The following is a 23,140-nucleotide window of genomic DNA, read 5'->3' on the forward strand; positions in this document are numbered from 1 at the left end:
CTGCAGAGGGCCCTGCCAGCCTCGGCCATCCTGTGATTCTCTACCGCCTGCCTAAACTTTTAGAGCAAAAATATGGAAAACCAATTCACCTTAATGATATACTATGATACACATAACATATGCAACTTGTTGCCGTTTGCTTGTCGGTTTCCTTCTCTTCAAATGACTCTAGGATACCACCAAAAATTATTTTTATTATAATTACTATAATTTCCTTTGGGATAACATGGATTTGCTTATTCTACAAGAGCAGTTACATCCAAAGATTAAATAGTATTTTGGTGCTACTGAGGAATAAAAATACACTGGAAAATTCTTCTGTAATGATGTATTTTAACTATTAGTGCTGAATACAAGGAAGATGATTCAGAGCATCTTGTTTCTTCTCCTCCTTCTGTCCCTGGAATAGATCACTGCTATAGTCGATGTTACTCATTCCTTCTATCCTAATGATAAGCAATTCTTCATTCTATTTGGTTTCATCTCTAATCTTTCAATCTCTCTGTATTGACCATGGCAACCCTTACTTAAGACAAACAGACTGCAGTGTAAGTTTAGTTAGGGAGACAGCAAACACTGCAGAATTAAGACCCTCTCTGCCAGGTCTTTGCCTTAAGCTCAGCACTAACAAAACAAACAAAAAAAAAAAACACAGAATGCAACCGAAGACCTATTACTGAATGCTTCAAAGACTGAAATCCCCACTAGAGATGACATATTCTCTTTGTTCCAAGTCTCTGACTCCACTATTACTCTTCTTTCTCAGACCTTAAATTGCCTGTCAAAGTCTGATAATGTAGAATGTTCCCTGACCCTAAAACCTTACTTCTTTTTTCCCCTCCCACCTCTTGTTAAAACACAAATCTGACCACCACCATTTCTGGCACGTTGCTGGAATTAACCATTATTATTTTGTCCCTCCTTCAGCTGAAATTCTTATTTTTGTATTAATCATCTAATGAATTTACCTGTTTAAATATATTTCATCAAAGTCTCTAGGGTCAGATTCTACTATCTGTTATATCAGTTCACTTCACTGGCAGCAATGAAAGACTGCAAATAGCTAAATATTTTATGATTCAAACTCAGTATATTTCTTGGAGAACTAAATCACCTCTCCTAACTTTGCTGGATTCTTATCACTTTTAATACTTCACAGGAGGCAAACAAACAAACAAACAAAAAGGCATCTATTTTGAAATAGCTTTCTCCAGAAGTGCACCCCTTCCAAGCACATGAGCTCGGAACATCACTAACAGCTCTTTCTGCTGGTACTCTGTACGTGCCCTGTACCTCTTCATGCTTCGCTGGGAGGTCAGAAGGGGAAAATCTGACATGACCTTCTAGCCATTCCCTCATAATTCAAAACAGCTGGAATTTGAAGTCTTCAAAGGCAAGAACTGTGGGATCTATATTGATTACATCTCAAAGAATCATAGTTACTACAAGGTAAGTGACAATTACCTTTTCTTTGTGTTTGTGCTGATGTGTATCCCACTGTAGCTGCCTGTCGAAGATGGTAATAGTTGTCTCTCTCAAGAACACTATTGTTCTCTCAACTTTGACACTGAACTTGCACCAAGCTCAGTAAACAACATTTAATAAAAAGGAAGAGAATGATACCTGCAGCAGTTTCACAAATTTTTAATACTGGAATATTTTTTGAAGCAGACCAAAGATGTTGTTTGAGAGCTCTAATGACAACCCAAAACTTACCGTGTCTGCAAACACACTATATAATTCAACTATCTAATCCCTTTGAGAAAGTACTATGGAATTCAGAGAAGTCTCATTTCGCTACAGGCATACGGGAACAACATGACAAAAATAGGCCTATGGATACAGGACCAAAAAATAAAGCACCATTGCCTCAGAGATGTCAAGCTTTAAAAATGCAGGTAAACTGGCAGGTTAGGACAAATTCTGGCACTATTTTATCAGTGTATAGTTTACTCTTCCTTGTTTTACATTAAGATTGTTCTCTTCTCAGGCAGCCATCTAAACAATGGTAAACTTTAAGCTCTTATTGTTACAAGGATAGCTTCTGAAGGCACCTTCTAAAAATTCTTGATGCCTAAATGACTGATAAACAGCACCTGGTACTGGTAACTCTATACTGAGAGCACAGCTCAGTGGGAAGTCAAAGATTCTCAAGTCAAATGTAATGAACCAGTTCTGAATTTGCAGAGGTGGAATGATGCACGCAGCCTGCAGGGGTGTACATCCTTATTTGGTCTCCTCAAGTCTAGAAAAGGATGAAGACTTTCTTGCATCTTTGGGAGGCGGATGTAAGAGTTCAATCCATTCTCCACTATTTCTGAAGATTTTTTTTTCTGTTATATTCAGAGAAATAGTAAATCCACTTCTTTCAATAAAGAATGTGTTATATGAAGCAAAGTTAAGGAGGAATGTATTTCTCATTTGCCAGCTGCTATCTTAGTTGCAAATCTAATGTAAAGCAGTTTATTGATTTTGGATTAGATATTGGCTGTCAGTTCTGATTTATTCTCATTAAATTTGGCATTTTTTTGGTGTTGGACAATGACAGTGAACACAGCAGATCCTTCCTAGAGTACCAAGTTCTGAGCCTGTAATTAGGCTGCCAAATCAGTGAGGGTACTAACACTGTAACATCTTTCAGTATTGGCACATCTTTGATGGCAGCAAGGACTTGTCTGAGAATGGCAGATGTCTCTAACGAGGAGGCACACAGCTTGTGATGGTTGTGGTCACAGACCATAACAATTTAGTCCAAATAACCCACAGCTGCAAGAAGGGATGAACCCTCAGTGAAAGGGTGAAAGCATGGGTTGTCACAATCACACGTGCCAACAAACCCTAGCAAAAACCTCCTTTTACTTGTATCAAGACAGGGAACACTGCCCCTATTGAGGATCAGGGTGACTTCTTAAGCACAGAAATAGATGATGATATCCTCTGCTTCTTCTGCCTGTTCAGTCCACACCTCCATTCTGTGAAGTTATCTCTAGCTACCACCAACAGGGCTTCTTTACTTGCAGGTGTTGAGACAGTATCTTACCTTAGGACTGACAAACTTGCTTACGGCAGTATTTGTACTGCTACTGGCCAGGTTATCAGCTTTATGGTCAGCCTTTAGAGCACAGTGATAGTTTAAATGGTGAAGACTCTGTTCCCTTCAGCAGGGTGGGAAGGAGAGGCATTAGGAGAAAGGCCCCTGGGGTCTGCGTGTATCTTTACATGAACACAGTGCCTGTGGTGGTGATACAGCTGAATTCTCCAGAGCAAACCTTAAACATATGAGCAATAACCAAAGTAACAGTTTGGTTTTTCTTCTTCCCTTTATACGCCTTCAAAGCAGCACATGGCCTACATGCCAAATGGACTGGGATACTCAAAAGATTCAGAGCTCAGATTAAAGAAGTGCATTTATACCTACAGTAGCCTGTAAAAAACAGCATTTTTGTTGATGGTATCAAGTAATCTTACCATCTGTCACCATGCAGTTCACTGAAGGGTTTCTAAAGCACCTTAAACTACTTTTTCAAGCTTGGTTGGTCTTACCTTTCAATCTCTATAATCAAATTCTAGTTCTTTTGGTTTGAAAGCAGCCTACAGAGTCTTCATTTCCGCTTAATAATTAAAAAAGCAATGAAGTATATATTTCATAGCAAATGTTTGAAAAAAAATTACTTGTTTACACTTCTATAAAACATTTTACGATAATCTGCTTCAGGAAAAAGAAGCTGCTCTATCAGGCCCTTTCATTCATTTTAGGCTGCTAGCCTATTTACCTTGTATGCTCATTTCTCAAACAAGTATTGCTGTACTTATTTCGTTCTTTCTTTCACTCTTTAAAACAAACTTGTTCTTGAGCAAATACACTGTATTATCACTTCAAAACCGTCTTCAAAACTTTCTACAGTAAGCCAAAAAGAAATCAGTGTTTTTATTAGCAGATGGTAGGAGAGATAGATAACTGTGTAACCGTGTGAGAGAAGAATGGTGAGAGTTGACAAATCCTCAGCTTGGGCAGTGCTTTCCCTTCCCTGTCTTGCTCACTGGCTCAAAGGCCTCTTCTGCCAAAGTTATGACAGGCAGAGAAGAGAATTGTAACAGAAGAACGCTCAAGCAGTAAGAGGATAGGGACAGCTAGTTGGTAGAGAAATTAGACAGGTGTCAGCCACCTCCAGTATCTGGGCTGCAGCAGTTGTCATTTGTACTGGAGAGCTCTAAACAGAAAAAGTCTGGACACAGATATGAGTATACATACTATGCAGTAAAAAAAACAAAGTAACTTATCTATTGGTCTGGTCAAAATTCAAGGGTGTCTCTAATAAGTCATCAGCATCAACCACATCTATTTTTAACATACTGTGATTGACAGTCAGGCTCATGAAAAACAAAGGGCACAGCAAACACCCGATAAGCTGTGCGAGTGTTAAGTATTAAACATGCAGGTGGTAAGGATGAATAAGCAAAACTGTATGCATATAAGCAGAGTCTTTATTCACTGAAGTAGCCCTCCAGCAACTGGATAGGTAATGAGAGTTTGAGCATGAAGTCTCTAAGAACTGGCTTGTTGTGCCAGTAACCCAACAGGTGACATTCTGCATTTGGTAAATCTGTCTTCTGCAGAGCAAGAATTCTGAAGGGGACAGCGCACTTCAGGGGAGCAGGAATTTCACAGACAGGTAGATCCTTTTAAGTAGAAAGAAACAGAGTTGCCTGAATTGGGAAACAGACTTCCAGTACTCCTCCAACTCTTCTTACAACAGATGAAAAATTAACACTAGACAGTAGAAAAAAAAAAATATCAGCTATCTCAAAGTAGCAACCATCTCCTCAAGATCTCTGGAGATAAGACCTGTGGACTATGTTCTATAAACATAAAATACTTAACACTGTGGGGAAAGTTGGCAAGAGGAAGGAGCCAAGCGTTGTTGGTGACCCTCCTTGCCTCTGCCATGCATTTTACAAGGTATGTTAATCAACTCTTATTATTCATGAAGCTGTACTTGAAGATGAACGTCTTGCTAAGATACTGAACATATCTTCCAGGTCTGTAACTTCTGTGGGTTTCTGGGTGCTAGTGCTTTCAAACTATGGTTTACTAAATTGCTTCCCTAGAATTAATAGAATAATATATATGCACACTTGCACATAAGGAAAAGTGAATATCATTTATATTTAAAGCAATGCAAAAAGATTATAATTTAAACTAAGCAAATTGCAATTATTGCTCAATCTTGTTGAAGGATTATCTTCTAGTTCATCTCCCTGTTGGCAATACATTTTCAAATGAAATATTTGAACACTGAAGTGGTTTTTAAAATTATCTCCCATATATTTTTCTTGCAGCTATAATTAGAGTCTGAATCTATTTTATTCTGAAGGACCTGGAGTGGACCAGAAGATGTGCAAATCAACTGTCAGTGATTTGCATTCATTTCCTCTTTTCTAAGATAATAGGATGCCTTGGATGTTGCTGCAGATCAAATAGTCAATTAAAATAGTAAATTAAAATTTTAAATAAGTGAATTACAAGTTATAAAGACAAGTTCTTTATTTATTACTGTCTTTCTCAAATCAACAAAAAGCCTGTTATTTCTAAATTTAAAATAACTTGAAAGTGCATTTTAAGACTCTTCAAAAGGTTAGCCAATGGGAGCATCACATATTCATTAAAGTTTCTGAACCTGTATTCTGAATGTAAAGTATTTGGTACAACGTTATAAGAAAACTTAGTGATGCCTATCAAGATCAATACATTAACTGAAGAATTGTGATCACTTTCCTCTTATCCTTAACTACTGAATGGGTCCATTGAATTTTTTTCAGGGAAAACAGTAAAATCAACTTTTACCCTCCATTCTTCTTTTTTTTCTTGGAACCTTTTAATAAAATATTTGCAAACCACATCACAAAAAATTGTCTATAAGAAATATGGCACCAAATAAGTGCCAGGTATCTGCTATGGATAAACTTAGTTTCCTCAACCACCAATCAAAGATGCTGTTTTAAAGTACAGTTGCATTCAAAATGTTAAGAAAGATGTGCAGTGATCTCAGTGTAACTATTTTTACCATGTTCACCAAGAAGTGGAATGTTTATTCCTCTGTAAACTTGTGTGTCTAGATGTCTCGTTTTAGTTGTCAAGCCAGTGACTTTTATATAACAATGGTCTAATTCTGTCAACAGCATTATGTGAGGCACATTCAAAGCTTAAGGGAGAATCCAGATTTCTTACAAGAGAGACAAAGATCATTATTCAGTAGCCACTTATTTAAATAGCGTGTATTTGTTACAGCTTGTTTCACATTTACCATTTATTCAGATGATCATCCAACATTCTCTGATACGTAATAGTCTTCAGTATTACCTAAATAGCTGTTAGTATTATCCTGGGCCTTCTCCTGAACATTTTTTTTTCTTCCAGATAACGCCGTTCACAGTTAACAAGATGGTGAAAGTCATTACAGGTACAGAACTGATGGGGAAGTGCACATTAGATTGCTGACTCCTTTGAGACAAGGGCTGTTTTGTCTCTCTTAGTTCACAGAAGGGCATGAAAAACATTCCATAAATTTGGGGTTTCTATCTAATAAAGTCATAATCAATGATTTCCTTGTCAAGCATTTTGGAAAAAAAAAAAATCCCCTGATTTACACTTTTCAAGACAGGGTTAAGACTGCAGGATAATTACTTCTCTGTATTCCTTCAGGCATTTCTTTACTCTCTTCCTTCTCAGGCTTTAACTCCTTCCTTTTCCTCCTTTAACTCATTTTCTGGAAAACAGATGAGGCTTAGGTTTGTTCTTATCTATTTTATTTTGTTTCTATAGCTCCAAGTCTTGCTCAGGGTGACATCCTTTAGATGGCAGCCCTCATAAAACAGCAGTGTTAAGAAAAGCAGTACCAATGTAATGTCTCAACATCCAATGGAAACATCTTACTTAGGCAAGAGAATCAATGAATGGGTCCAAGCATTTTTATAGTTCAAAAGCTTTATTTATTACCAAACCCTCCACTACCAAATCTCTCGAGGGATATAATAATAATAATAATGAAATGGCACTATATGATCATGCATAACCTATTTGCATGTTGATGGCATAGAGAAGTGCAGTCTGATGAAAAGATTTAAGAACCAAAGGAAAAAGAAACAGAGGCCAATTACTGGGATGTTCAAAGGACACGCCAAGCTGGGATTTTATAGCATAGAGTTAAACACTTGTGTTGCGTATTTCCATCTCATGACCGTCTAACAAAGATCAAAGCTTTTTTATTCCATATTAAGAATGACAGAATATTACAGCAAACATGCAATAAGGAGAAATGTAATAAGATTTAATAAAAGATGATAATAAGGTTTGATAAGAACTTTTGGAATGTCACCAAATTTGGAATGTAAGATGAAAGCATCTGCATGTAGAGATTGTAGTGTGTTATTTGGAACCCCACAGAGCTGAACTGTGATTAGAAATACATATTTTTCCATAAATTAGCTTTTGTTTAGAATTTCCCGCTGAGATCATATGCAAGTCAATTGTGCAAGTCAACATATAGGTTTTCTCATCCTTTGCTGTTGTTAGGCTTCATGATATCACAATTACAGCTGTCCACTTATAGATCAAAGGTAGGTGATTGAAGCCACAACAAAATAACCTGTAACCTCTTTACAACGATTCCTTTAAAGTGACTTAGATCTATGCTAGATAAGTATCACTCACCTATCGGAACTGTACAACTGTGTAGCTGCATAAACCAAACACTACATGCAGATTAATTTGCAACCATGCAATTTCCACTTAATTTCATATTAAAAAAAAAACAAAACCACAAAACCAAAAACACACACAAAATGAACACACTGAGTTTAGCACTGAAGAGATCTTTTTACAAAACACATCCACTATAAACTTGTAAGCTATTAGCTATCTATTTGTACATGCTAACAAACTTGTGCAAATCCTTGGTTCAAAAAAGTTTCAAGATTTAAGTCAGTTCAGGAATTTCAATCATGCCCCTACCGAAACCTGTCCATCACCCTCAGGTTTAAGCTCGGTTCCTTGTGGCAATATATATAAGAAATATAGCTCCTCACTATACCACCAGGAATCATGACTGGGTAAGTAGCGCTGTCTCTGGGCCAGAGAAAGGAGTAAGGGCACAGGAGGGACTGGCTACTAGATGGAGCATGCTTTATTTTATTGTCATTAATGTGTTTTATGTGGATTGCAATAACACACCATGACTATAGTTCCTCTGGAGGCTTCACTGAAGTGAGACATGGCTTTTATGAAACTATTCCTGTGAGCAAAGATGCACTCTAAGCACATGAAAAATACTACTAATAAAAAGAAAACAGAAAAATTAATTTATCTTATATGAGTTATGAAAGAAACCTATGACATAAAGACAACCCTACTGTTAATTGTTTGTAAGGCCAGTGAATTGTGCCTTGTAAGCCACTTTGCACTTTTTTTTTTAATAGTTATGTAAACCCTGGGAAAAAACAAGTTAGAATTAGTTTCACATTAAACATTCCCCCAGCCCCCACCAAATAAAATCAGCTAAGGCAATGAACTATAAAACCTCACAGGTGATATTAAGAACAGGCAGTCTTAGCTCTGGAGCAGCACTAAGATTGATCAAGAGCACTGACTACTCTTGCTACCGTATGAAAATATACTGGATCAGCGATAAGGATGTGTTTTAAAATTATCTAGTCTTGGCTCTAGGTGAATTGAAATAACAAGAAGGATTCAATTTCTCATTTTCAAACTTGTGGATACCTGCACATCATTACCTCTTCTTGAGATTACTAATAGACAAGAAACACAGAAAGAAGCTGCTGGAGACTGAAAACCTGAAAAATAAGTTGAAAATCTGAAGAGCTATTACTTGTCAATGTGAAAAGTTTTGGAGTCAAATGCAGATCCACTGCCTAACAAAAAATGCTTCAATAAAAGCTGCTGTGAAACTTGGCATTTCAAAGATGAAAGAGAAGATGAACAGCAGACGAGTTTGAAGCTTTCACAAGTGAAGATAAATGTATCATAGCAAGTTATTGTGTTACACACCTTTTGAAACTCAAATACATGACTGGTTGGCAAAGGGTGTTAACAATATGCATCTGGCTCTTGTTCTTGCAATTTCAAATTAAGTTTTAATTAAATAATAATAACGGTCTTCCTGTACCATAATAATGTAAAATCAGAAATATTTTTCATTAAAAACATCGGAAACATATCTGTTTCTTGCCTTAAAGGCTCATGGAGCTAATTATCTTTCCCAATGGCTGAATTATCTTTCCCATGGATGAATTTCCCAATTCATCCATCATACCTAACCAACCCCCCCACTGCCCGCCCCATATTCCTCCTGTAGAGATATTAGAAGAGATGATTTTGTGTAATTCTGTTTCATCATGTTTTGGCAAAAACCTTCTTTCTTGGTTGTTTGCTTGGTTTTATTATTGAGGGAAATTGAGCATTTCAAATGCACACATCCACATAATCTGAACACTTTTCCTTTTCTTGAATTGTAAAATTACAGATGTTGTTATAGGTGGTGATTGCTAAGAGAAGACCTTCTTTTGGTTTTGTTGTGTTTTTGTGAGTGAAGTCTTCTGAAATGGCATCCATGTGAAAATAAAGAATCTCATATTTAAAGGTTCCTGCCTACTTCAGAGGCCGCCTCTATTGCATCCATAATTAATCACTGCACTGGGGGAATTACACCTGTGTAAAAGCCGTGTGTACTTGCCATCCCAGTCATAAATGTAACATCAAAGGAGATTGCTCGCAGCAAGTTTGGACATATGTACTTGACCTTTTATTCTAAAGTGCTTGTGTATGGAGAGGTTTACAAAAAATCTCATCTAAATCAGGCATTTTACCAGCATGATTTTTTTTTAAAGCATTCAAAACAGAACAAGCAGTTTTCCTCACAGAAAAAATGCAAGAAAGGATTGCAATTTATAGAAGAGAAGCAATTTACAGAAATTTTATAATTTATACAGGAAACTACAACTTTAACACAGGTATTATTAATTCTGATATCACAGTGGATAGCACATCTCTAAGGGCTGGCTTTTTTCTTCACTAATACAAATCATAAATTAATGGGAACTACCAGGAAAGAAAAGAGGTCTGTAATCTTATGTCCACAAACAACTTAAATCATCCAAGTAATTTCATCTCTGCTTTGAAAAATGTCTTAAACATAAGCATAAATTTGAAGTACTACATATGCTCACATACTATTAAAATATAGCACACGTTCACCACCATTGATAAAACAGGAATTACATCTCTGAACTGCTCTAAGCCTGTTTATCCAAAAGAGTAGCTAGTATAATTTAACCACATTTCTGAAATACTCATAATTAGACTGAAAAAATGCTACTGTTTGTGGGTCTGCCAGAAGACTATAGGAGGAGTGCAGAAGGGCCCCCATCTCCACAATGATGTGCTTGTGAGACATTTCAGTATTCTTGGAAACACCATCCAGATTTTGAAAAAGCACCATACTGCACTACAGCACGACAGCAAAATAACACAATGTGGGCCCTACGGACAATGACATCATGTCACCTTTCGGTTTATCACTACACCTTATGTTGCCAGGATTACTGAGTTTCAATTCGCTCCACTGGGCAAAAGTGGAAGAGTGACAGGCCTATTGCCAAAAACCTTGTGACAAATCATAATTAAAACACAAGCCTTTTTGGGAGCAGAGGTGGGTATTCTCCTTGCCAGATTAACTTTTAATCCCTCAAAATCTTGTCAAGTCTCTTTTAACCTCCTGACTGCCAATTACATGTTCCTACATCCTTCTGTGTGAGGATTATCTTTCTCAGTAAGTGTTTTACTTTCAGTGTCACTAACAATAACAGCATGTGACATCCACAACACCAATCAAATATTAATACTGTGCACTCCTGAAACAGTAAATATTATATTATGCTTTGCACTTAGCCTGAAACACAGTGGCAAAATCTTTGCTTAAAAAGCATCAACTAAAGGCATTATCCATAATGGAATTCTTACTAGAAACAAAAAAGTACATTTAATGTTCATGCTTTAACACATAGATGTTCAACACATTTAGTTTTAGTGCAATTTCAATGAAAGATGTTACAAACATTTTCAGCCTGATCACCCCCGACAAGGTGGTGAAGCATAACTTATTCATTTTCTGACTAGTCATTCTTTGTCTCCCAGGTTTGAAAGAATGTGGCAAACATAAGAAACTACTTTATTGTTTATAAATATTTCCACACTAAGGAGGCATAGCTGGCTCATCAGCAATGCCTGCTCTTTGTATTTGTATGAACATTGTGCAGAATCTAAAAGCCATGGCTATGAGATACCAAGGGAAAAATTATTTCATATTAGATAAAGCTGAACATCACTGCAATGCAGAAAATCATGGAATTACTAGCACTAATATTAAGCTTTACGATAAAGCATCAGAATAGTATGGACAGTCGTGCATATCTGAAGAATGTCATTTATAAAGAACAGGTCAGAAGTGAGTGAAAGGAGTTGATTGCCCTGATATTACTGAAGTATGGCCTACAAACACTAATTATCTGGCTTTTATAGTACTGTTTTTGAAGATTATAAAGTACTGAAATGCAACTTGGAGATTGGTATTTCAGACATAAGAGACTTTCCTAAGGTCCGTTCAGGATACCAAAATCCTTCAGCAATTTCAGGAGGTGGTTTCTACCTGCTCTGTAACTGTGTGTTCACCAGGTATATGCGTATATAACCCCCCACTACAGGTCCAGCAGCAGAGGCTACACACACCCTTTGGTCCTGCCTTATATTTCTATGGGATATCTACTACTCTGTCCTTCCAGAACAACATCCAGCACAACTTTGTAAAACAGCAGGCCCACAGATTTTGACCAGCACACAGCAGAGCCGCACACAATGGGGAAGCTGGGCCTTACAGCCCCCACGTGGCATTGTCACCAGTGCAATTGCTGCCTGTGACATTTGGAGCTGAGAGAGACAGGTAAACATCCATTCTGGACAGAAGGAAAACGCTGCTACGTACTTAATCCACAGCTTTGCAGCTTTTTAATTTGAGAGTCAGACAATTCAAGATGGAAGTGATACTGGAAATCTCTAGCTTGGAAAGAAAAGCCTCACATGGAGCACTGCTGCTGCCTCCAAAAGCACAAGAGACACCAAAAGCCTTCCTTAAAAGCCTGAAGGACTGTTCAGATGAGTTGTTGTCTGTGACTTAGGCAAGGAGCTATGTACCTTCCTTCCAAAAGCACCTTCACACAGAATGACAGAATTTCTAGGTTGGAAGAGACCCTTTTAGAATCAGTGATATACACAGGTATTAGTCTTCCTCAGCATCTCTGATTTGATGCAATGAGAAATGCAGTAGGAGCATAAACCTGGCTAACTGTGAAAATCTGCCACATTGCTGCAGACAGGGAACATATTTCCAACCCACACACCTCAGTGAAGCATTACTCATAACCAAGGTCCAAGCACAACCTAGGTAGCAGAGTGGGCAGAGAATGCAGGCACCCTGCTGGAAATACAATAGTTCTTGATAAAGCTCTCAGTGACAATAGCATTACAATACTCAAAATTAAATGCAGGTCAAAGAGAAAAAGAGTTTCTATAAACACATAATGAAAGTAAAGCTGATTAATGGCAACGTAACTATATTCTCCCTCATGCCTGTTAATTACAATACCTATGCTGGGTATTGTAATAAAAATTCTATTTAAATGGCATTATTAATTAAGTTGTTTTCGTCATTCCTGGCAGTAATTGAGCTTTACGAACAGCAGCATAATGTTAACTTGGCATTGCAATCAAAAAGACGTATTATGTTGTTCTTTACTGATAAAGTAAGATAGATTCCTTTTGACTACAGGTATATTTAGTCATCGTTTTAATCACGAAAATCCAGTTCTGTAACCGTCATGACTAACTGTCCATTAATTCTAAGGAGGGTGCTTCTGCGCTACTATGACTTCTGCCACTGAGCCCAACAGGAAAGGCATCTGGTCCTCCGCAATCTGTGAGTAGATGTGAATGCCAGCAGCTGTCACACTAAATCTTCAGTAACGCGGGTGAACCACAGACAACAAACTTGGGAACAGCACTGGAGAGATGGAAAGTTAACCTCAGTCTGCAGAAACAGACAATTTTCTAAATTTTTCAGGATTACTTAAAACTTGCCTGCAAGGAAGTTAATTGGCCGTCAGCTGTAATTTTTATACCCTGAATCCTTCTGTGACACTCTCCTCTAATGACAAAACTTGTTTGCTATCTTTTCTGTCCACCTACCTCTACCGTAAAAACTCTTCCATTAAGTTGCTCTGTTCTTACTCTCAACAAGTTCTTCTCTCAGACTCAAGATAGTTGTTGATGGAAGTTAATTATTAGAAATTTATTAGTGGATAAATTTTCAGCTTGCATATCTTCAGATGATGATAAAACAATAACAACGTTCAGACTGAGAAAAAAACACCTGAATGTACAATATAACAGAATAAGCACAATGTCTATTTTTATATAAATGTAGAAAGAATGTATTATCAGTGATTATCAAACATGGCTTTCTAGTCTGGTATCTCTTTTTTGTTCATATTTCATTTCCACTTTGGATTATGACTGTGTGGTCATCCCTGAATCACAGCAGAACAGTGACTTTTCTACTGGTTCTCATAGCATGAAATATAAACTACAATATATGTTGTCCCAGGAGATGTTTCAGTTGTTAAATCTAGAAGTTAGCTTCCTTTTCTGTCCAAAATGGATTTACTTAACTGCTCATGGGGAACAGGAGTGATAAAAGTAGTCCTGTGGCCATTTCAATTAAATAAAGTTCAATTTTTTTTAAAGAGATGTCCTTAAGTTACCACTGATATTTAAATCTTTATCACTGAGAATAACTAGCTACCATACATTCTTCTCCTGACCACTGGCTGCAGAGGTAATGCTAGCACAGCAATCAATTCTGAAGTACACAGAGCACAAAATGCTCGTAAGATACAAACAGACTGCTGTTAAGAAGTCAGAACAGCAGATGTGGACTGAACAGGTCAGGTCTCTCACCACGTATTGAAGTAATATTTTATGCTAATAGAAACCTATTTAGTAGCCATAGGACAACATTAATGACAGATGCATGGGATCATTTAGTGTACAACTCTCCAAACTCCGTTGATTGAATCTGGCACTGTGTAATTCCAGCACTGACTGAGGAAAACCACTTGCCTGTTGGGTCCCCATGCAAGTGAAAATGGCACTAACCTCTTGTATCAACTTAGCTAATGTCAAGACAATGCCATTGGCAATGGAAAACCTGTTGCCAAAGCAATTCCCTGGCTAGAAAGAGGGGCACTGATATCCCAAATTCTCATTAATTTCATCTACTGTGAATCTGCACTAACGAAAAAGTAATTAGTACTGTACCAATTATTCCTTTAATGTAGCTGGTCAGAACCTATGCTATGCAACAACACACTGAAAACAACTGATACAGTTCTCTGTAACTGAACAGGGGATTCTTCAGTTAAAAGAACACACATCCAAAAACAACAAACTGCTCCCTTTAGTAACAAAGAGAGTGGATAGAAGATCCAAAAGCTGGAATTGGCAGGTACATACTGGTCATTACATACACAACTCTGATGTTTCACCTAGGCATTTGCTCTACCAAACTTTTCCTGCATTCATTCACTGCAAAAGATGGATGCTGAATGAGATGGTAAGTCACAGGGAGAAAAAGGATAAAGTTCTGTTTTGTCTTGCACGTTGTAAAGTTGGACTCTATTTCTGGCTCACACAGACTGCCTGTACAAAGTTTGGGTAAAATATTCATGTGTATATAAAAAGAGGTCAAGCTAAGGCAATGTCATATTTCTTACTCTTTCATGACTTAAATTTAAGACTGTTCTTGCTAGTCTTCCAAATAGGGAAATAGAAAAGAGTTATTTCTGAAGTTTTCTAAAAAATGTTCATGCTGTAAAAAAAAATGTCATCTTCCTTGGTTGCAAATCTGATTATGAATAGCAGTTAGCCAAATGAGCAGCTTAAAGAAATTCCAGTGTAATCTCAATCCCCAAACTAAGCAGTTTATATTCTTTATTCTCTTTCTTTATAATACTCTATTTCAGGAAGATGTTCGTTGAATCCTTTACTTTAAACTGGAGCTGGTTTTTAACTCCACTCTCCTATATATGCTGTACTATGTCTTGGTTAAGCACTTCTTACTTGCATGTTTCTCTTGCTTAACTCATTGTTTCTCAATAGTTTAACAGTAGATGAACCCTTTAATAAGAAGATCAACATTTTCCACAACTCACATTTATTTTCTCTAAAAATTAGCAGGTCTCATTGACAGGAATGGTAAGTTTCAACATTCTGAATATTTTAAATGGCTGAGAGACCACCAGTGCTCAAAAGTCAAGAGTATGCAGGGAGGCTGGCAGTGAGACTTTCCTTTCTTTAGACAAAAATAATGTTTTCAACTCCTTGTGACCTCCAAGACTGCATTAAGTGGCCTTACAGTGTAGCGCTTGCTGCGGTCCCTTTCTGAGCTGACATCTGCTACTCTCACCTTTTCTTTGTAGACTTTGTAAATGTAGGAGTCTTTCCTGTCACAGTGATGGAAGAAGTGCAAGACAGACAGGACTCGGTGTAGCTCCCCTCCACTGGCGGGGCTAATTGACCGCGCAGTTCTGCAGAGGCAGACATGAAGTCTAGCAAACTGCCTCTTCTGCCTTATGTTGTCTAAGCAAAGGGATCCGTAGTCACTTTCTTTACCCCATATCCACTGCAACTAAAGGAAGCGTGGGCATGACATGTTGATCATTGCCCTTTCCAAGAAGGGCCCAGTTACATCACTGGTCCCCGGGTGAGCGATCCAGTTAGGCCTTCGACCTGCAGCTGCCACAGTCACGCAGTGGACATGGGGCATACCGTGCTCCTTATCAATATGCACTGGCATATTTTACAGCAACGGCTGTAGTGTTTTAATGCTTGTGGCAATGTCTCCCTGTGAAGTCAAAAACACGTCTCAAACTGGCTTCACAGATGCGACATGCCACCTCAGCTGCTGTAGGCCTCAGCAGACAAGCCAGATCACTGTGTTAGAGGCATGTCACACAGTGCTAGAGGTCACACGATACCACAGCCCTTCCTAATGTTTTATTTTATTATCAATTTCCTCCTCTTTCAATTCCTCTTTCATACCTACACTATGAAATATTTAACCAAGACGAAGGACTATTTCCATCTTACATAAATGATTTCCACCAATTTATACTTAGATGGCCTATTAAACGGAGAGTATTTCTGATATTATGTCTGCAGAGATGGGAAAACCACATATATGAATGAGTGTAATCCATTCATGGTTTTATGGACCCCAAGTTCTCTAGAGAGCATCCCTGAGTGCTGGATTTTACATTTAGACTGCTGAGCTAGCTGAAATATGTGTAATATCACCAGTAGGCAAAGAGCTCCCTATTGACTACGGGCAGAGGAAGGCCCTTGTGCATTGTTTATTTCAGCAAGTACGTGAGCTGGCATGTGCCCATGAAATGTACAGCTATATTTGTCTTTTTTTTTTTTCTTTTTTTACAGAGTATGTGAATAAATGATATGTGGAGCTGAAAGCTCTCACTCACTGGAAAGCCTGGTTCTTTTTCTTGAACACAGGAATAGAGGCACATTAGACATGCTTATATTTCTTAATGTGCCTGCGGGAGAAATAATCCAGTACAGCTATCTTCTTGTGCCCCTCAAATTCATAAGTAGTCTCGCTCATTCGGGCTAGCAAAGTGTAGAGCTCAGTTCACAATCAGGTCTTCAATATTTTACTATCTGTATGGCTATTCTTCCCAGTTCTTGACAGCGATACTTCATATTGAATTCCTTCTTTCATATTTATGTATTTTTTTTAGTAGTAGATGTTTGGTTGTAGTGATTTAAGAGGCAATATTATGAAGACTGAGCACAATTACTGTATTTTATAAGTGGGATTATTTGAATCCCACTTTAAAAAAGATGCAGTGTCAAAGCTTAACTCTACACTATACCTTCATACTGCTGTGCACATTTGCATAAAAAAAATCCAAGGCATGCAATGGACTGGGCAGCAGTGGCAAGCCCTACATTTGTACACATGCATTTTGCTCTTTGGGGCTCACAGCTGAGGTGGAAAGGGTGCTCTGGGGGTTCTGCTTAGCCAGTGCAGAGATGAATTTCTCCAGCTACCCAGCAACCCACTTCCTTGCATTGTTCACAGGAGCTTCAGCCCAGTAAGAACTACTTCAAAGGCTTTATACAGCTTATTCTCTGCCTTGGATTGAAATGTAGCAAGCCTGTTTCAACAAAGGCAATGAAGATTTAAGGATCACAGGGCCTTCTAGGCTTTATTATTAATTTAACCTGATTTTAAAACGAGGGAGAGAAGGAGAGATTGACTCCCCCCCCCTTCCTCTTCTTTTCTTGACTTCTTAAGACTCTGAATTGGAACACAACCAATGCCTTACAAAAAACAGACCCCTAAATTTTCATTTTTGATTTTAACTTCTAATTAACAAATCAGTGTTTTTAAAGTCTTTGAAGACCATTTAAGGACTCAGAGGTAACAAAATCTGTAATCTGGACAAAGCCATGGAAGAAGTTATGCACATGTACATGATAAGTCTGTTCTGTTCCCACACTGAAGTCGATAATGTTTTTGTCATGGGCAAGTGATTCCCCCACTAACTGCCTAAACCTTAAATTATATGATATTTAGAAAAAGCATTTATGAAATTAAATAAAGTGAAGAAGAAATAAAAGAAACTATGTAAAATTCAAGTTGGCAAAATTTAACAAACAGAGAAAACAGTAAATAATTAAAAACAAACACCCCATGAGAGAGGAAGAAGTCTCTTCTTCTCCTCTGCATGTTGTCCTTTTGGACATTTATTTTCCCTACCTTGCAATCAAAGTCTACATTAGACTTTTGCACTAGCTATACACACAAACGTACATGTATATAATGATGAAATAAGTTATAATTCCTAAATGCTCAATTAGTTACATTTCATGCAAAATGAGAAGAGTACCATGGATATGCTGGAAGCTATATTCACGTCACAGGACTTTATAGCCTGCATTTTGCATATATGTTTGTAAGTACTAGACACCACGTACCTTAATTGCAATTTGAATACTTCTTTGAAATTAGTTCATGCATTGTCATGCCACAGGGTGCTTGCAAAGTATTCAGATCTTCTATCATCTCAAAATAATTAGGCGTTTTCATTAAGTCATTGTTGTGGCTTTTACTTTTACCAAAAATTCTGTTTTAAATGAAGGTTGAGATGGGACAGCACATCTACAGTCCATCAGACATACCTATTTATGATGACAGTTATCATGAAAAAAAGGAACTCACCTATAAAGTAGGACAGCAGTATTGCCAGCAGCACTGAGACCCCTACAGCACAGAGAGCAGTACATTTCCAGCTACAGTACTTCGAAGACTTCTTGAATTTAAAAGCACTTCTGGACAGAGTGTTCCTAGGTAGTGGCCGAGTAGGAGGGGAATAAACAGAGCCGGATGCCATTGTGTACCCTGGTGTTGCAGTACTGAACAGCGGTGTGGTCCCTGTTCCTGTTTTGAATAGGAAATGCCTGTGGAAGGAAAGAGTGTATGGTAAACTACACAAGTAAATTAAGCTGGAGCACAGGCAGTCACACTGCTTTTGTTTCATGTTGTCTATTTTTCAAATGTCTACTAGCATCCAGTCTGCAAAGGGTCATAAAAACAACACTTGTCACAGCACTTGCACTTTAAAAAGGCACTTTCATTGTAAGAAAAGATTGAAAAACCCCAAAACATGACTGATACACTGGTATCCAGATAAGAAACAGAACTACCAAAAAATACCGAATGGTAGAGAGGAGGTCTCTCAGAGTTTATCCAACAAGTACGGACAGGCTTTCTACTGCTGTTTATTTTTGTTGGCTTCCACTACAGACTACAGGGAACTCCATTAAAAAGTCAATATTATGCAATCTGACTGTAGCCCATACTACTTATCACAGTTTTCTTGGGTCAAGTACAAAGAAAACAGCAATCTTTCAGATATAAACTTTTGGCAATTTTGCCAGAATTACTCAGTTAAAAGATTTTTGTTGTGTCCTAACTACACAGTACACTAATTCATATCTCCTTGCACATAATCTTACTGTATCAAGATCTGATTATGGATACAGCAGTTACAGTCTGGCAAGTACTCTAAGGATGTGTATTTACTAAGCACTCAGAAAGAATCCCTGCCAGAATCAGAAATGAGAAGCAAAGCCAAATTTAAGACACACTCTGTGAGTTAACAATAAGCTTAATTTAAATTAAAATTTCTCAAGGAAATACTATTCCCTGAGTTTACCTTGTTACATTAGAATCCTTCTATTTTAGTTCACACTAGCATATTTTTTTTTTTTGGCAGAGCCTCTTAAAGGAAGCATGGTGTAGAGGCTTATACTACCTAGAGTTTTCCTCCTGACACATATATACAACTCCACAAACAAAACTGAAGTTGAAGACCTTTGCACCAGGGTTTTTTTCCACTGATTAGTTATGTTGGCAAATCTGTAGTGCATGGCCTGGCCTACTATAATCAGGTTCTGCAAAGTGAATGCATTATAAGTAAAAATGGTAAGAAAGCCCACTGTGGAGAAGTTTGAACTTACCAAGTGGAGGAACAGCTGCACAGAATGACAGAGGTGTTTGCATTTTTAGTGGGTAAGAGGTGCTTATGAATTGCTGATAGGCAGGTCCTCCTGAAGCCTAGTAAGAGCAAGTCTATGCTGTTTTTGTCTACTGCATGCCATATATACAGCATGGGTCAGGGGCTCCAGCACCCCATGAGCTAGCTAGGAGGGGAAAGCCCTCTAGGCTATACCACCTGACAATGGGCTCGTCAGGACCAATTCTTGGCTGATGGGACTTTTATCCTCCAGAAGCCATGCTTGCATCTTTGCATAATAATGTACTGACCTATACAAGTACAGTGACTTCATTGGAAATGTGCTGTGGAGACACTCAAAATTACTTTGCCCCACTGCACCCTGAGAGAAATACCAGATCATCAGGGTTTGTTATTTGCACGTGGTTTTGCTGCAGGAGGTTAATAGATAAATTTGAACATCTTGGCATATGCTCCCTCCTTGAAAATATATGCATCACAAACACAATCCCATGAAATATACTGTATGCAGTTTTCTTCGCTTTAAACAACCTGAAACTTGCTGGCAGTAGCAACAGATGGATATATACTAGATCTACTGATGCAAAACAGCACATCCAAGTTTTTCTTAGCTTCTGAGCCTGGAGGATTATTAACGATTTCAAAAGACAATGCCCTCGTGGTTTAAATCCTCTCTAAGACACTATTTCATTAAAAGTTGTGACATTTTCTATGTAGCAAACACCAAAATAAAAACACTTAGACCAATATAAAAAATGTTTTAACTTGGAACATTGTTACTTTAATCTTACGGATACACAGAAGCATGTAGATTCATTAAGCTCTGATAAAGCGTCTTATCCACTTGACCTTTACTGCTCTTTAATTTCTGGCTACACACAGTAAATGATATCTCCAGGTATATCTACATGGATCTCAAGATAACAACAAACAAAGAAGGCTATTTCCTTCTCAGTGCATAATGAATACTGCTTTTGGGGACTGAAGGAAAGCCACACAGCAGATATAATAATACTCCTAAATATCAGCTATCACGTTAAAAAGAAGAAGCTGCCTGACCAACATCCCCCTGTCTCACTGTTTTGCTCAACAGACCAAAAATGGAAACTCGCATTATACAAGCACTTGAACGGAACTCCATACAGTCTACGCTTTAACAAAATAATGCAACAAAACAGTCAGCCTCTGATCTTTTTTCTTCTTTTTTCTCTGAGAAAGTGAGAGCTGAGATGTTGGCTTTGGTACAGCACAGCCTACCAGAGACTGTAATCCACATTCTCAAAGCCTTTGAGGAGTTAATCCCGTAGATAAACCTGGGAGATGGCCGCATATCTGTGGTGGTGTGAGCTGTCACAGTTCTGACAGTCCACCTCAGGCATCAAGGCAATGAAAGAAAATTGTAACTTTTATATGTGAATTCAGCAGTGTGCAGTCTTAGGCAGCACGCAGCACGACTCCTCACTTCAAGCTATTCCTCCCTTGCTTTGAATCACATTAATACAATGCCAGAGTGGTTGTACCGACTGGCTGGAGGCTGCTGGGGGAAAAAATACGGAGAGAGTAAAATAATGACAAAAAAACCTGCCTGGCATCTTCCTCTGGGTTAAGAAAATTTGTTTGGATCTCTCTATTTCTAATGAGTGAAGTTACTAACAAAGTTGTCAGAGACTCTCCTGCTACATTAACTCAGTGATCAGTATTTAAAGTGCAATGCTATCAGGCCTGCACATCTTGTCTGCCTCTCTGAGCCATGCCAAACAGCGTTCCTATGAGATGAGCAGAAGGATACGGTATCTGACAACAAATCCAGGCTGCTTCCAGATAATGCCGTACTTCTTTGTGCTCTTGAAATATAATCTATCCACAAATGATTTTAATTATCTATATATCCATTTATCTTGTCTTTTCAAACCATGGTACTTGAGTAGCTATTTTCTAAAGCCTAAACTGTTTGCACTATTTGACCAGGCACTGATTTACCAGCAATTACACTACTTTTCCTCTCATAGGGAGCTTATAGCATCTGTAATAGTGTATCTTCCATTCAAAATTGATCATTTAACAAGCACTTGCTAGATCTTCGTGTAAGTAGCACTTTAAATATTTTATTAAAGCTTCAGAGTAAAAAATTCCATTGAACCGTGGTAATATTTTACAAGACAAGCTAGTTCTGTTATCATGTAAATCAATTCATTTTTAAAGCAAATAATCTTCTACTTTTATGTTTATTCAAAATATACTTCTGTCTGCTAATTCAATGTACATTTCTGTTAAAAAGTGCAGCTAATCTTAAAATTTTAGGTGGAAAGAATTTAGTACCTAGCAGTTCTGAACTACAGCTTGATGGTAAAATGGAAAGTTATGTCATAAAACGAATCCTTGCTTGCAAAGGCAGCGAGGAAGTCACCTTATTTCACGAATGGCAGGCATTGCGCCTACCTTTCCTCTTTTGAAAGGTAAGACAGAAATAAAGTAGCAAAACCCAAAGAAGTCAAGTAAGAAAAGTAAGTCAAGTAAGAAGTCAAGTTAGAAAACTTGTGAATAACAATAAAACAATCATCCTTTTAATTGAACTTCATACTCTCTGTGTATCAGGGGCTGGTGTGCACCTGCTGCCATCCAGATGATTTTTTTTTTTCCTCCTCAAGCTCAGGGTGAGGATTCATACCAAATAAGATTTCTTCACTGCTGCCACTTCCTCTGTGGAAAATAAAATTGAAGTAACCTCTACTAAATTCAGTAAATGGGAAAGCAGGATGGGAAAAAAGTGATAAAAAAAACAGGAGTTGGGCAGAAAGATTAAGTTAACTGAAAACTGTGTCTTTTGAGAAATGGAGATAGATTACAAAAACATTCAAGGACAGTAAGGCTCAGACCACAAACCCAAATAGTTTTGATAGAAGGTAGCCCAGTGTCCAGCAACGCAAATGCAATTTAGAATAACTTCCCTTACAAAAATATCCGTGACAAAATCTTTCCACCTCAGTTTAGAAAAAAAATTGATACTGCGCATTAATGAATGCAGTATTATGTAAAAGTGTCTGGAAGTCCCTGAAGTCCAGACCACCAGAGGCACAATTATTACATTAATAAAGTATCACAAAACAAAAAGGACTGTTCTACGTTACTTTTAAAGACGTTGGTCTAAAAGTTTATACAATTATTGAACATTTTTAACATCCATAATATAACATCTACACTAGATACGTGACTTTTTTTTTTTTTTTTTTTTTTTTTTAGCTTATACTGATTTGTAGATTTTAGCAAAGGTGATTTGTAGCTGCGATTTCTCTGGTTTTAGGCATTGTATACAGAATGCTTTGCAGATGTTTGAAGACTATCTTACCATTTCCAACAACTTTCTTAGCAGCATTTTAGTTTTGTTTTAGAATAGGTC

General features: G+C 37.7%; 1 protein-coding gene across 4 annotated transcripts in view; it reads right to left on the reverse strand.

Annotated features, from left to right (window-relative positions):
• The window catches only part of TENM3 (teneurin transmembrane protein 3), a 430,195-nt gene that overhangs the window by 101,167 nt on the left and 305,888 nt on the right, over positions 1-23,140 (reverse strand). For all 4 annotated transcript variants that reach the window (XM_084286636.1, XM_084286635.1, XM_084286634.1 and 1 more), the window contains one exon: positions 18,426-18,664. In XM_084286636.1, coding sequence (XP_084142762.1) covers positions 18,426-18,664 — 239 coding nt within the window. The remainder of the gene's footprint in view (positions 1-18,425; positions 18,665-23,140) is intronic.

The sequence above is a fragment of the Netta rufina genome (assembly GCF_964035555.1).
Source record: "Netta rufina genome assembly, chromosome: 4".
NCBI classification, from domain to species: Eukaryota; Metazoa; Chordata; class Aves; order Anseriformes; family Anatidae; genus Netta; species Netta rufina.